At 39.2% G+C, this 15,003-nt stretch overlaps 1 protein-coding gene across 1 annotated transcript in view; it reads right to left on the reverse strand.

The window, feature by feature from the left end:
- Window positions 1-5,578: 5,578 nt before the first annotated feature.
- Window positions 5,579-15,003, reverse strand: part of mfn2 (mitofusin 2) — a 41,058-nt gene continuing 31,633 nt past the window's right edge. The window contains exons 15-18 of the mRNA XM_061686578.1: window positions 14,308-14,463; window positions 10,121-10,317; window positions 9,878-10,012; window positions 5,579-7,114 (exon numbers count right to left, since the gene is read on the reverse strand). Coding sequence (XP_061542562.1) covers window positions 7,045-7,114; window positions 9,878-10,012; window positions 10,121-10,317; window positions 14,308-14,463 — 558 coding nt within the window. The 3' untranslated portion in view covers window positions 5,579-7,044. The remainder of the gene's footprint in view (window positions 7,115-9,877; window positions 10,013-10,120; window positions 10,318-14,307; window positions 14,464-15,003) is intronic.

Raw genomic sequence — 15,003 nt, forward strand, 5'->3', positions numbered from 1 at the left:
TATTCTGGGATCTCATTCACCACCTTTATTAAAATGTTGTCTTTTCCTGTTCCAGTCCCATGTATTTCCTGGGTTTTTAGGGTGGTCCATATTGCGCATCGCAAAGCATGGAGATTGCTAAATAAGTGAAACACAAACATTAGCTGAAACACTAATACAATTTTAAATGGAGGTAATTCCCCCCCCTACAATTTCAAACTTTATTTGCAAGTTACTGGGTGTCTTAAACAGTTCTGGCCACCGTAGCTTAATCTCAGTAATCAAGATTATTGGCCATTTGCCACATAAACATGGTGTGTTGTTTTGCAGGGGGCTTTCACAGTTTTTCTGAACAAAACCCAATGTGGGCATTGGAGTAAACATTTTTTGCGTTGTGGTTTCATGTTGCATCTGTGCACAGAGGTTATGGAGGAAAGAAGTCAGTACATGTGCTACTTTTGTCACTAGAGAATAAGCCTGATCCCTTTGTGATGCGGATTGACTTGGCATGACTTAACAAATCTAGTCATTCTGAAACCAAAGAAAATCCCAAAAATAAAAATGTCCAACATTTGCAGGCGACGCTGCGGAAAGATGTCTAATTTCCTACGGTTAATTATCCATCCATCCATTATCTGAGCCGCTTATCCTCACAAGGGTCGTGGGTACGGTTAATTATTATTTTTTTACTATCTTTGCTGTGTTGGGCGGCTCTTTAAACCATCGCTAACTTGTTTTTTCACAGGCGATTACAGCTGGAACAAGAAAGCCTCACAAGGCCAGCAGACCATGGGACCTTCATGAGGCTGAGGGCCACCTCCAGGATCAATGTTGCCATTTTGTTGATCGGGCAATGCATATCCACCATGCAAGATGCATTTTGTTTGCTAAATAGCTGTGTGAAGTGCCTATTCATCCAGCGATTTTTCACAGGCGTATTAGTGGATAGCATGATGACGACCAAGCTGCTGATTTGTTGAATAACATGTCTAGTCTGCATGAGATACATTTGGTACAATGTTCGTATTATTTGATTTATTTTGGTCAGTTTTTCTTTTTTTAAGGTCAAATATAATTTTAAACATCAAAGATTACTTAGACCGCCCTTTTATGTAGCTACAAAGCATATCATTAAAAGGTTCATGTGGACACCACTGCAGAAAAATTCACCGATAGAACGGATTCAAAAAGATGAAAATTAAAAAGCAAACCTACTTAAGGAAATTTAAAATAAATAAATAAATTGTGCCATTGTACATTCAGACCACTTATCTAAGTGTCACTTGTAGCTTTGAAGCTAGCTATTGAACCCTTTTCAAGTGATTGGGCACATGACTGGATTCAACTCTAGAAATGCAAATAATCCTGGTCACATAAATTTGAGGCTAACATTTTCCACAATTAATCCCAAATCTATTCACTCTGAGGATGTGATTCAAAACACTGATTTCAATCAGTTAATCCTGAATTTAAAAAAAAAATGTAAATATGAATATATGAAAATATGTATTTGACCACACCCGTCCTAAAGAGATGCAGCGGCATCATGAAGTGATATAATGCAGACACTTTAATTTTCAGTCAGTTCTTCATGCTTTACAATTTGACACACAAGATAAGGAAAGTCAAAATGAATTAATCTTTTTACATCCAAATTTAAGCAGACTCACAGACTCTGAGTGAGAAGGCTGAAATTAATAGTCTTCATAACCAGTCAAATTTATTTTGCTGTTAGGAAATGCAAGTAAATGATTACAATTTGTCATTCTGAGCAAGACAAAAAATGTGGTTTACCATTTTCATATATATTATATACAATGTATGTTTTAATTATTTTTTAAACAGTCAAAAAAGTAAAGATAATTTATATTATACTTTAGCATGGGAACTACCAGTTCAAGCACTTCTACTTACTGGTGTATTAACCATTACAGAAACGATAAAAAAGATGTTAGTAATTACCAATCTTGTTGATTTCGGGCAGCTGTGACATAAACCTTATATTGGAGGGTGTTTGATATTTTTCTGTTTCTTATATTTCTAACAGTGTGTGTCATGAAAGGGGCATTCCGGTACATAATAGCGTTGAGACAAGGTAATAGTGACTTTGACATGTTCAATTATCTGCTGTATGTTACAATAAAAAAATCAATCCTTCCACAAGCATTCAAAAGTGCAAAACCGAATTTAACCAATACCAGCAACCTCAGACATTCTCAAGTACACTACAACTTTGATCAGTACAATTCACTTATCCGACTGTGAGGTGTGTCAAAGTAGACAAAAAAAAAAACTTGCAGGCTAGGCTCCACTGGAAATGATTGGGTCACTCGTCTGATTTTTTCCTAACGTGTCTTTGTATGTGTGTGTGTGTGTGTGTGTGTGTGTGTGTGTGAATGGGGTTCTTTGTAGGGATATGAATGGAAAGACACGGCAAAGACTTGGAAAAGCTCACTGAAGCGCAATGACAGCCTGACCACTGTTATCTGCAATAGAAAGTAGTGTACTATGTGCACCATAGCACAGAAATACCTGCAAAGACTCTCCTTTAGACAAAGACGACATGCGTGATTGTCACTAGTGTCAAGTGACTTCCATTTGATTTGAACAAAGGTTTGCACACTGATCAATCAGTCCATGCTCTTGTAATTCACATTTGTCAAAAATGCGGTATATTGGAAATGTCAATTACATGTGTGTACACAATCGCAGGTATCAAAAACCGATAATGAGGTATGTGCAGTCTGAGTTAACAATGAGAAATGTGGTTAATACCCATGACTGAAATTTACAATAATATATGTATTGTCATGTCAACTAAAATTTGTATTTGTTGGAAATGACGAAAGGACATGGAAAGACTACAAGACGTGTTACAAGATATTCATTTTGAAAATAACTAATTATCCACTTTCTCAATACAGGCACATACCAAATGTATAGTGCATTAGAACGCTCTCGTATAGATTATACTAAACCAGGATCCTTTAGAATGGTTAAAAAAAAAAAAAAAAAAGAGAGATTTACTCATAATTGTCTGATAAGATCAAGGATAATAATAATAATTTTAAACATTGAAAAAATGAAAATAGAAAAATGTAAAAAAAAGATCCCCTTAATTTTGACCAGTGTATGAAGGTAATGTATTACAACAAGCGTGATTCAAACAGGACATTTGCCTTTCCCCCTATCTCGACTGAGGTCTCATGGAATGCTGGGGACAGTGGACAGTTATACTGCCTTGATCTACCTTTTCAACATTTAAGCCTAGTATCATGCATCGTCATTTTGAAATATGCTTGTGAAATTGGTGAAGTGGGGGGACGACAGAATCCTGCAAAATTTGCCCCTGGGGTGCCAATATTTTTTAGCACGATTATAACAACACAATACAGTCATGTTCAAAAATACTGGCACCCCTGGAGGGACTGTATGTTCACTTAATTAACTTTGGCACATACAGTGGGGCCAAAAAGTATTTAGTTAGCCACCAATTGTGCAAGTTCTCTCACTTAAAAAGATAAGAGAGGCCTGTAATTTTCATCATAGGTATACCGCACCTATAAGAGACAAAATGAGAAAAAAAACTGAAAATCAGTCTGATTTTCAAAGAATTTTTTTGCAAATCATGATGGAAAAAAGGCGGCACGGTGAACGACTGGTTAGAGCGTCTGCCTCACACTTCTGAGGAGCAGGGTTCAATCCCCGGTCCCGCCTGTGTGGAGTTTGCATGTTCTCCACGTGCTTGCGTGGGTTTTCTCCGGGCACTCCGGTTTCCTCCCACATCCCAAAAAAATGCATGGTAGGTTAATTGACAACTCGAAATTGCCCATAGGTGTGACTGTGAGTGCGAATGGTTGTTTGTATGTGCCCTGCGATTGGCTGGCAACCAGTTCAGGGTGTACCCCGCCTCCTGCCCGATGATAGCTGGGATAGGCTCCAGCACGCCCGCGACACCAGTGAGGAGAAGCGGCTCAGAAAATGGATGGATGGATGATGGAAAATAAGTATTTGGTCACCAACAAACAAGATTTCTGGCTCTCACAGACCTGTAACTTCTTAAGAGGCTCCTCTGTCCTCCACTCATTACCTGTATTAATGGCACCTGTTTGAACACATCAGTATAAAAGACACCTGTCCACAACCTCAAACAGACACACTCCAAACTCCACTATGGCCAAGACCAAAGAGCTGTCAAAGGACACCAGAAACAAAACTGTAGACCTGCATCCGGCTGGGAAGACTGAATCTGCAATAGGTAGGCAGCTTAGTGTGAAGAAATCATTTGTGGGAGAAATTATTAGAAAATGGAAGACGTACAAGACCGCTGATAATCTCCCTCCATCTGGGGCTCCATACAAAAAAGATCTCACCCCGAGGGGTCAAAATGATCACAACAACTGTGAGCAAAAATCCCAGAACCATATGGGGGCGACCTAGTGAATGACCTGCAGAGAGCTGGGACCAAAGTAACAACGGCTACCATCAGCAACACACTACGCTGCCAGGGACTCAAATCCTGCAGCACCAGACTTGTCCCCCTGCTTAAGCCAATACATGTCCAGGCCCATCTGAAGTTTGCTCGAGAGTATTTGAATGATCCAGAAGAGGATTGGGAGAATGTCATATGGTCAGATGAAACCAAAATAGAACTTTTGGGTAAAAACTCAACTTGTCGTGTTTGGAGGAGAAAGAATGCTGAGTTGCATCCAAAGGACAACATTCCTACTGTGAAGCATTGGGGTGGAAACCAAGCTTTGGGGCTGTTTTTCTGCAAATGGACCAGGACGACTGATCCGTGTAAACGAAAGAATGAATGGGGCCATATATTGTGAGAGTTTGAGTGAAAACCTCCTTCCATCAGCAAGGGCATTGAAGATGAAACGTGGCTGGGTCTTTCAGCATGACAATGATCCCAAACACACACACACCGGGCAACGAAGGAGTAGCTTCGTAAGAAGCATTTCAAGGTCCTGGAGCGGCCTAGCCAGTCTCCAGATCTCAACCCCATAAAAAAATCTTTGGAAGGAGTTGAAAGTCTGTGTTGCCCAGCGACACCCCCAAAACATCACTGCTCTAGAGGAGCTCCGCATAGAGGAATGGGCCAAAATACCAGCAGCAGTTTGTGAAAACCTTGTGAAAACTTACAGAAAACGTTTGACCTCGGTCATTGCCAACAAACGAGACATAAAAGAATTGAGATGAACTTTTGTTATCGGCCAAATACTTATTTTCCACCGTAATTTGCTAATAAATTATTTAATCAGTGATTTTCTGGATTTTTTCCCCTCATTTTGTCTCTCATAGGTGAGGTATACCTGTGATGAAAATTACAGGGCTCTCATCTTTTAAAGGTGGAGAGCTTGCACAATTAGCGGCCGACTAAATACTTTTTTGCCCCACTGTAAGATTGTTAAATCTAGACCAATCCCATATTTTCTTCCATGTTTACATTAAGTGGAAGGGCCAGGTGTACCAACACCTTTGTTTTAGTTGAGTTCACAGTGAGAACGATTTCAAAGCGCTGAGTAAATGCTGATTTGCTTCAGATCTGTGACTCCACTTTTGGTTAGCTCCAAAAACTGCACAGATACAATAGTCTCAGTGACATTTCTTTAATTGTGAACAAAATCCTTAAGATATGTGCCATATCATTTCACACTCCGAACATGTTTACATACAAGAGGAGGAATACAACTTGCCCATATTTTTAAATATCTATACACACATAACCAAAACTGTTGGAATCCCATCTAAAGGAAGAATCCTGTGGGGAAGACAAATATGCAAGAGAAGACAAACATCTCATCTGTCCATTGTCCAACCAACTTTGCATAAATACAGACAATAGACGTGGCATGTCTCTCGAGCACAACTTGATTTTCTTTGCTACTTTAACATTTCATTGGAATTGTGAAAAAGAGAAGCCCAACAGGTAAATGGGACACTCACATGAAATACAGTGCTTAACAATTTTATTCGACTACCACCCAATTTAAGGTTTATTCCACAGCTGCCAAAAAGTAACAGCATTGATAATTATCGTCCATAAGTATTTTTATTTCTGAAATGGTTTATACACGGGTATGTAGAAGCTCTTTAAACTAGATTACAATTTTTATGCTAAAATATATAGAAAAAAAAAAATATATATATATATATATATATATAAATATATAATATAATTATTATTAACTGTTTATCTGTGAATTAACTCATTTACTGTTGAAAAAAAACAAATTACTGTAATCATTCTTGTACCAAAACAGTTTTAGTGGTTGAAAGTTGTTTGATTCATTTCAGACTTCTCATTGAAGAACAAGTTTGGGTATGAAAGGCAAATTGAGTTTGAAAGTGCTCATTCCTGTTCAAGATAGTAAAACGTCGAACGTTCACTGAAACTGCTCGGGTCGGCATTACAGCACTTGCGGGTGGTCTCTAAGACAAATAGCCCCCCATTGTCTAAAATATTGTTAAGCACTGTATTGATTTGTACTTACACTTCTTTATAAAGACCAAAGAAACCACAGCAGAGGGCATGCGCATTCATGACTATTCTGCAGCGCCCTTTTCATAACAACTATTAGTAAATATCGTCTTTTCATGTCATTAATATTTACTTGGCACTTTTTCTTGTGGTTCATGGTTAATGTACAATGACACTGGGCTACCCTTCTCAGTTTGTTTCTTTCTCCAGAGAACTAAAAACGTTACCTTTCCTTCTCTCTGGCTCATCATTTACATTTCTGACTACCTAGCCGTTGTGTTCCAAGCTAGTCACAATTCCTTAGATAACTTTTGACACGTTTCTTACACGTATTTATCGAGCTGAAGTAACTTAAGAGGGAAAGAAGAGCACACATTTGCCAACTACACTAGAACTCATATCACACTATCATTTTAGTGTACGTGATGCATTGTATACCTCAATAAATAAGAATCAGACAGGCCCCCATTGTTATAGAGATGGCCAACCATTGTTATAGAGAAAGGCAAAATATTTACTAGCTATGCCCAAAGATTCAGTTCCATTGTTTCCTTTTTCAGGTGGCTCCTGTGTCACTTTTACTTGCTTTGGTGAAGGTACTGCTGGGTGAACATGTTGAGCTCGCTGTCCAGCCAGCCTGCCTTGTTTCTAATAACAAAAGACACACACACAGGGAATGATACAGTGGCTAAGCATTAAATGAGGAATCTTTCAGAGACATACCATAAAATTTGGTCTACAGACCCGGTATACGTATAATGAGCACCCAATAAGTAATAATAACAACAAAAATCTGAATTTTTTATTTTATGTATTTATTTATTTTAAAAATAAACCTGGTTTATAAGATGCATATTACACATAATTGCTGCCCTCTTCTGGTGTGACACAATTGATTGACGATTTCAATAGCAGACAGTCAGCAAACCAAACTAAAGCTAAGCTCTAGCAGTTCTAATTATTTCCACATAACAGAGAGAAGGTATGCCTGTGAGTAGGTGTCACAATTAATTGATTAACCAACAACTAATCGATCATCAAATTAATCTAAAACAATTTTGATAATCGATTTATCGGTTAGAGCCATTGTTTAACTTAAAATTGTCCAAATCCTCTGACTTCAGCCTTTCAACAATAAATATTCAGATTTCTGTTAACCTTCCTGAAAGCAGATTGATTATCTTTTGTGTTTATTGTAATCAAAACAAGAAATTTGCAAACATCTGCTTGCACTTTGGAAAACCACGATGAACATTTTCCCCTATTTTCTGATATGACCAAGAGTCAGTTTAAGCGATTATAAAAATAATAATTATTTACATCCATATAATGAATAACCCGTAATTGAAATAGCTGAACCTGAAGCAGTCACAGAAGTGCATATCAAACAAGTAGCCCTTCGCACTAACCAGTACCCAAGAAGCAGCTCTCACTTTCCACAAGGTTTGTGATCACTCCCGTTCATGAGATTGCCTGCTTTGTTGTTGTTGTTTTTTGTTTTGTCTGATCATTAAACAATACCAAATAAACAAATAGTTTAATAAACCATTTAAGGGACACTCAGAATAGAGGAGAACTCAATGCTCTCGCGACAAAGAAAAAAAATCCTCAAAGACGACATCATTTATAAGCCGTAGGCAAAAAAAGCTGGGGGAAAGGTTGTAGCTTATAGTCCAAACTTTATGGTAAAATCCTAATTAAAACAGTTCCTAGGTGTCTAAATAAATCATTTGGTCAAAATATGTCAAGGATAAAGAACCACAGCACACTTGACAGTTTCATCTCATGTAGAACCCCAATTCCAATGAAGTTGGGACGTTGTGTTAAACAAATAAAAACAGAATACAATGATTTGCAAATCATGTTCAACCTATATTTAATTGAATACACTACAAAGACAAGATATTTAATGTTCAAACTGAAAAACTTTATTGTTTTTCGCAAATAATCATTAACTTGGAATTTTATGGCTGAAACACGTTCCAAAAAATCTGGGACAGGTGGAAAAAAAAAGACTGAGAAAGTTGAGGCATGCTCATCAAACACCTGTTTGCAACATCCCATAGGTGAACAGGCTAATTGGGAACAGGTGGGTGCCATGATTGGGTATAAAAGGAGCTTCCCTGAATTGCTCACTCAAAGAGGGGGCGAGGTTCACCTCTTTGTGAAGACGTGCGTGAGAAAATAGTCAAACAGTTTAAGGACAATGTTCCTCAACGTAAAATTGCAAATAATTTAGGGATTTCATCATCTACGGTCCATAATATCATCAAAAGGTTCAGAGAATCTGAAGAAATTACTGCATGTAAGCGGCAAGGCCGAAAACCAACATTTAATGCCTGTGACCTTCGATCCCTCAGACGGCACTGCATCAAAAAGTGAAGGATATCACCACATCGGCTCAGGACGACTTCAGAAAACCAATGTAAATAACGTTCGGCGCTACATCCGTAAGTGCAAGTTGAAACCCTACTACGCAAAGCAAAAGCCATTTATCAACAACACCCAGAAACGCCGCCAGCTTCTCTGGGCCGAACTCATCTAAGATGGACTGATGCAAAGTGGAAAAGTGTTCTGTGGTCCGACGAGTCCACATTTCAAATTGTTTTTGGAAATTGTGGACGTCGTGTCCTCCGGGCCAAAGAGGAAAAGAACCATCCGGACTGTTATGGACCCAAAGTTCAAAAGCCAGCATCTGTGATTGTATGGGGCTGTGTTAATGCCAATGGCATGAGTAACTTACACATCTGTGAAGGCACCATTAATGCTGAAAGGTACAAACAGGTTTTGGATAAACATATGCTGCCATCCAAGCAACGTCTTTTTAATGAACGCCCCTGCTTTTTTCAGCAAGACGAGGCCAAACCACATTCTGCACTTGTTACAACAGCGTGGCTTCGTAGTAAAAGAGTGCACTAGACTGGCCTGCCTACAGTCCAGACCTGTCTCCCATTGAAAATGTGTGGCGCATTATGAAGCAGAAAATACGACAATGGAGACCCCGGAATGTTGAACAGCTGAAGGTGTACATCAAGCAGGAATGGGAAAGAATTCCACCTACAAAGCTTCAACAATTAGTGTCCTCAGATCCCAAACGTTTATTGAATGTTGTTTAAAGAAAAGGTGATGTAACACAGTGGAAAACATGACCCTGTCCCAGCTTTTTTTTAATGATGTTAATGATTAATTGCTAAAAACAATAAAGTTTATCGGTTTGAACATTCAATATCTGTTCTTTGTGGTGTATTCAATTAAATATAGGTTGAACATGATTTGCAAATCATTGTATTCTGTTTTTATTTGTTTAACACAACGTCCCAACTTCATTGGAATTGGGGTTGTAGATGTTCCACTGCCCACCGCACTTCCTTAAGTGTTTTGTATGTGCATAGAGTGAGGTGTGGTTCTTACCGCAACAGCTTAGCTTTGCTCTGCATGGCATCCAACAGGTCAATCTTCCCATTCATGTCAGTGATCTCATCTTCAAGATTCTGCCGGGTTACGTCTACTTGCTGGCAAAGCTGAGCAAACACCCCAGCTAACTCTCTGATATTCGTAAACACCATACACACAAACAAGACCACACAGAATGTTTAAAAAAAAAAATTATTACTACAACACACTGAATTGTCGTGTGCATGCGTAAATGCTCACTGCTGGACTTGATGACTGCAGTTGGATCCAGTGTAGCTGACGATGAGCTGCAACTTCTCACTGGCATAGTCAACAAACTGTTTCTTGAACGCACGCTCTTTGGCCTTTGTCGTCCAGGTGAGGCGCTCATAGATAAAGAGGAGCCCGTAGAGACCCACAGACAGCGCAATCAGACGCCAGCCCACAGCCTTCCAGATCTGCACACACCACAGAAGCTATTTTGACACAAAGCCTTGCACATCGCTCACCAAAAGCATGTTTATCCATCCATTCATTTATTCATTTTCTATACAGCTTATCCTCATTAGGATTGCAGGTGAAATGGAGCCTATCCCAGTTGACCCTGGGCGGGACTGGTTGCCAGCCAATCACAGGACACAAAGACAACATTCACGCTCACATTCCCACCGATCGAGTCTTAAATCAACCTTATATTTTTAGAATGTCGGAGGACCTTCATAAGCTCCAAGAGAACACGCAAACAAACAGGAAGGCCAGAGCCTAGATTTGACCCCTGAACTTTAAAACTGTGGCGTGGATGTGCTAACCACTGTGCTGCCCCTACTTATTCAACATTTGCAAATTCACCTATTCGCAGAGGAAATCTATCCTGTTTTTATTTTCATGGCAAAATACTGCCAACTGTATTTATGATATTTATTGTATTGTAGCATCTCTTTAATTGAGTCAAGGAATGGTAATTTACGGCCGTAACCACGCCAGAAAACAACAACTACAGGTAGTTATCCGTTCAACTAGATTTCCATGGCAGAATGCAGAAGATTGTTACATGTAGGCGGACACACACTCTCTCATCGAAACATAAATTTAACAGCAGTCGTGTTTGATTTGTGACTGGCAGTCAGAGGGCGTATAGTGGACCCCTGCATACTTGCGGTTCGGCACCTGTGGATTCATCCATTCACAGATTAGTTTTCCTTTTATTTATTTATTTATTTATTTGTGGGTGAGGGGGGACCAACCCCAAAAACACTTCTTGGCAGTTTATCCCCGCTCATTCAATATTTTTTGGGGGTTTATGGGAAAAAAAATAAAAATGGGTACAGAAAGTATTCAGACCCCCTTAAATTTTTCACTCTTTGTTAGATTGGAGCCATTTGCTAAAATCATTTAAGTTCATTTTCCCCCTCATTAATGTACACACAGAACCCCATATTGACAGAAAAAAAATTGCTTTGTAAAGAGAAGCTGCACCTCTTCGGCTGACTTGCCTTGAGCGTGAAATCGAATTCAGAAACTCTCATAATACAACAATCAACACAGCAGTTTTACTAAGCAAAATCCAAACTCTAAAACCAAATTAAATTAAACATCGACAGCCTGATGTTCCATCCTCCAAGATGCTTAAAGGTCCTTCAAAAGTGTTCAATGAGGAAAAATTCAACGGAAGCAGACGTGCCAGGGAGTACGATCCCACGGAGGCTGTAATGCTGTGGCACGAAGAGTGCGTTAGTAAAAGGGAGCCAAGACTTTATGGATGTTCAATGAAACTTTTTTGCTGCTGTGACTTCCCTCAGTTTGCATCCAACATAATTCCATATTACACAAATATGTGTAAAATATGGGCTGCACACATTGCGTGTGCCATTATTGCGATGATATTTTTTCGATATACAGGGTCATTCAAAAAGAATGCGCCAAAATCAGCACACAATATTTCAAAAACGAAAAACAATAGAAAACTCCAGCTTGGACACATATGTTGTACATACATGAAAGTTTTTATTTCATGTTTTTCAAGTGCTCAATGTGGCCACCACCGGCAGCACGGACAACATCAAGCCGATATGAGAATTCTTCCCAAACGCGCCTCAGGGTGTCGCGGTCCACCGTGTTGATTGCAGCTGTTATTCGATCTTTCATGTCATTGATATTTGCTGGAAGTGGTGGAACATAAACCTTTTCTTTAACATACACTCACAAGAAAAAGTCTAAAAGCACGCTGCACCGTGACAATGGCATTTGTTTTCGCAAACTCAAGCACACAAAACGCTTTCTGCTGAGGAGTCGCCAGAGTGTTTATAAAAAAAAAAAAAAAAAAAAAAAAAAAAAAAAAAAAAAAAGGAATTTTCTTTGACAATTGAACGGCGTCAGAGGAGTATGTCACCACAGCGGTGACGTTCACACCCAATCAAACTTGGATAACTCCCCTATCAAACGACCACTGATTCTGTCCATTACAATGCTTTTAAACTTAATAAATGCCTAATGATTTTGATGTATTCTTTTTTAATCACCCTGCATTGTGCAACCCTATGTACAACCCCAATTCCAATGAAGTTGGGACATTGTGTTAAACATAAATAAAAACAGAATACAATGATTTGCAAATCCTGTTCGACCTATGTTAAATTGAATACACTACAATGACAAGATATTTAATGTTCAAAGTGATAAACGTCATTGTTTTTAGCAATTAATCATTAACTTAGAATTTTATGGCTGCAACACGTTCCCAAAAAGCTGGGACAGGGTCATGTTTACCCCTGTGTTACAACACCTTTTCTTTTAACAACATTCAATAAACGTTTGGGAACTGAGGACACTAATTGTTGAAACTTTGTAGGTGGAATTCTTTCCCATTCTTGCTTGATGTACAGCTTCAGCTGTTCAACAGTCCGGGGTCTCGGTTGTCGCATTTTACGCTACATAATGCACGACACATTTTCAATGGGAGACAAGTCTGGACTGCAGGCAGGCCAGTCTAGTACCCGCACTCTTTTACTACGAAGCCACGCTGTCCTAACACGTGCATCGTCTTGCTAAAATAAGCAGGGGTGTCCATGAAAAAGACGTTGCTTGGATGGGAGCATATGTTTTTCCAAAAACCTGTATGTACCTTTCAGCATTAATGGTGCCTTCACAGATGTGTAAGTTACCCATGCCATTGGCACTAACACAGCCCCATACCATCACCGATGCTGGCTTTTGAACTTTGCGTCCATAACAGTCCAGATGTTTTTTTCCCTCTTTGGCCCGGAGGACACGACGTCCACAATTTCCAAAAACAATTTGAAATGCAAACTCGTCGGACCACAGAACACTTTTCCACTTTGCATCAGTCCATCTTAGATGAGTTCGGCCCAGAGAAGCCAGCGGCGTTTCTGGGTGTCATTGGCATTTTTTAAATGGCTTTTGCTTTGCATAGTAGAGTTTCAAGTTGCACTTACGGATGTAGCGAACTGTATTTACTGACACTGGTTTTCTGAAGCGTTCCTGAGCCCATGTGGTGATATCCCTCACTTTTTGATGCAGTGCCGCCTGAGGGATCGAAGGTCACGGGCATTAAATGTTGGTTTTCGTCCTTGCCGCTTACATGCAGTGATTTCTCCAGATTCTCTGAACCTTTTGATAATATCATGGACCGTAGATGATGAAATCCCTAAATTCCTTGCAATTTTACGTTGAGGAACATTGTCCTTAAACTGTTTGACTATTTTCTCACGCACTTCTTCACAAAGAGGTGAACCTCGCCCCATCTTTGCTTGTGTATGACTGACCAATTCAGGGAAGCTCCTTTTATACCCAATCATCATGGCACCCACCTGTTCCCAATTAGCCTGTTCACCTGTGGGATGTTCCAAACAGGTGTTTGATGAGCATTCCTCAACTTTCTCAGTCATTTTTTCCACCTGTCTCAGCTGTTTTGGAACGTGTTGCAACCATAAAATTCTAAGTTAATGATTATTTGTTAAAAACAAAGTATCAGTTTACACATTAAATATATTGTCTTTGTAGTTTCTTCAATTAAATAAAGGTCGAACTAGATTTGCAAATCATTGTATTCTGTTTTTATTTATGTTTAACACAACGTCCCAACTTCATTGGAATTGGGGTTGTAAAATGATTTAACATTTTGGCCAGTAAAAAATATGCTTAGGCTGTAGATTTTTTTTAATCTACCAGCCAATTTGACTCGTGAGTCAAAAAGTTAATTTCAGCACCCTGCTCGAGAGCATATTATACAGAAGAAATTACAATGTGTTTGAGGATCACAGTCTGTGGTACAGACTATAGTACTATGGTTTAAACAATTAATAAATGCAACTATAATCTTAGTTGAGGGGTTAGTTCATTCATGCTCCAGCCATATCCCCCACCAACAGCGGGGGTCCACTGTACTTGCTATGAATCAATCAAATTAGTTATGAGTTATGTGTCCTCACCACACCGCCGACTACAAGGACACCCATGGAAGTACGGGAGGTGAGGGAGGCAAGTCCGGTCACCATGGAGACCATCAACTCTTCCTGGGTCATGGAGTTTTGCGGAAATGGAGGCATGCTGGCACTGACTGGAGTCAGTGCCAAAGTTCGAGGGATCTGGAAGAGGAGATTCAACAGGATAGTTTTTTAATGACATCATTAAGGTACCTACACTGATAAAAACAATTGAGGAATCCATTGTTTTTCAAAGTTGTCTGTGACCATAGCGTAGTGGTTGCATTTTCTGGACTTTTGGACACAGTTTTCCAGGAAAAGTTTCATCAATTTCAAACAGTTACATTTTGGGACAATTCAAGTTCCAGCGATCCACAAGGAGATTCCAATGATCAGCTGGCAGTACGACTAGCTAGATGATAGACAGATAACGGAACATCAACCCAAACAAAAGAGCATGGAGGTATTTGGGTTCTTTCCACTTTTATGCTGCCTAGTACAGGCTTAAAATCATGTTTTTAACTTCATGCGCATAGTGGCAGATTTAAATGTGTTAATAGTTTGAATATGAATGTAACACCCATATGCTCTGTCAAATGTTTTTTTCTACACAAAAAAATTTAACAAAATGCACAGAAAAAAAATTGTTAGGGGAAAAATATACTGTTATACCGGCGCATTATGGTTGTGGCGGTGCGTATA

This window comes from Phycodurus eques, chromosome 1 (genome assembly GCF_024500275.1).
Source record: "Phycodurus eques isolate BA_2022a chromosome 1, UOR_Pequ_1.1, whole genome shotgun sequence".
Taxonomy (NCBI): domain Eukaryota; kingdom Metazoa; phylum Chordata; class Actinopteri; order Syngnathiformes; family Syngnathidae; genus Phycodurus; species Phycodurus eques.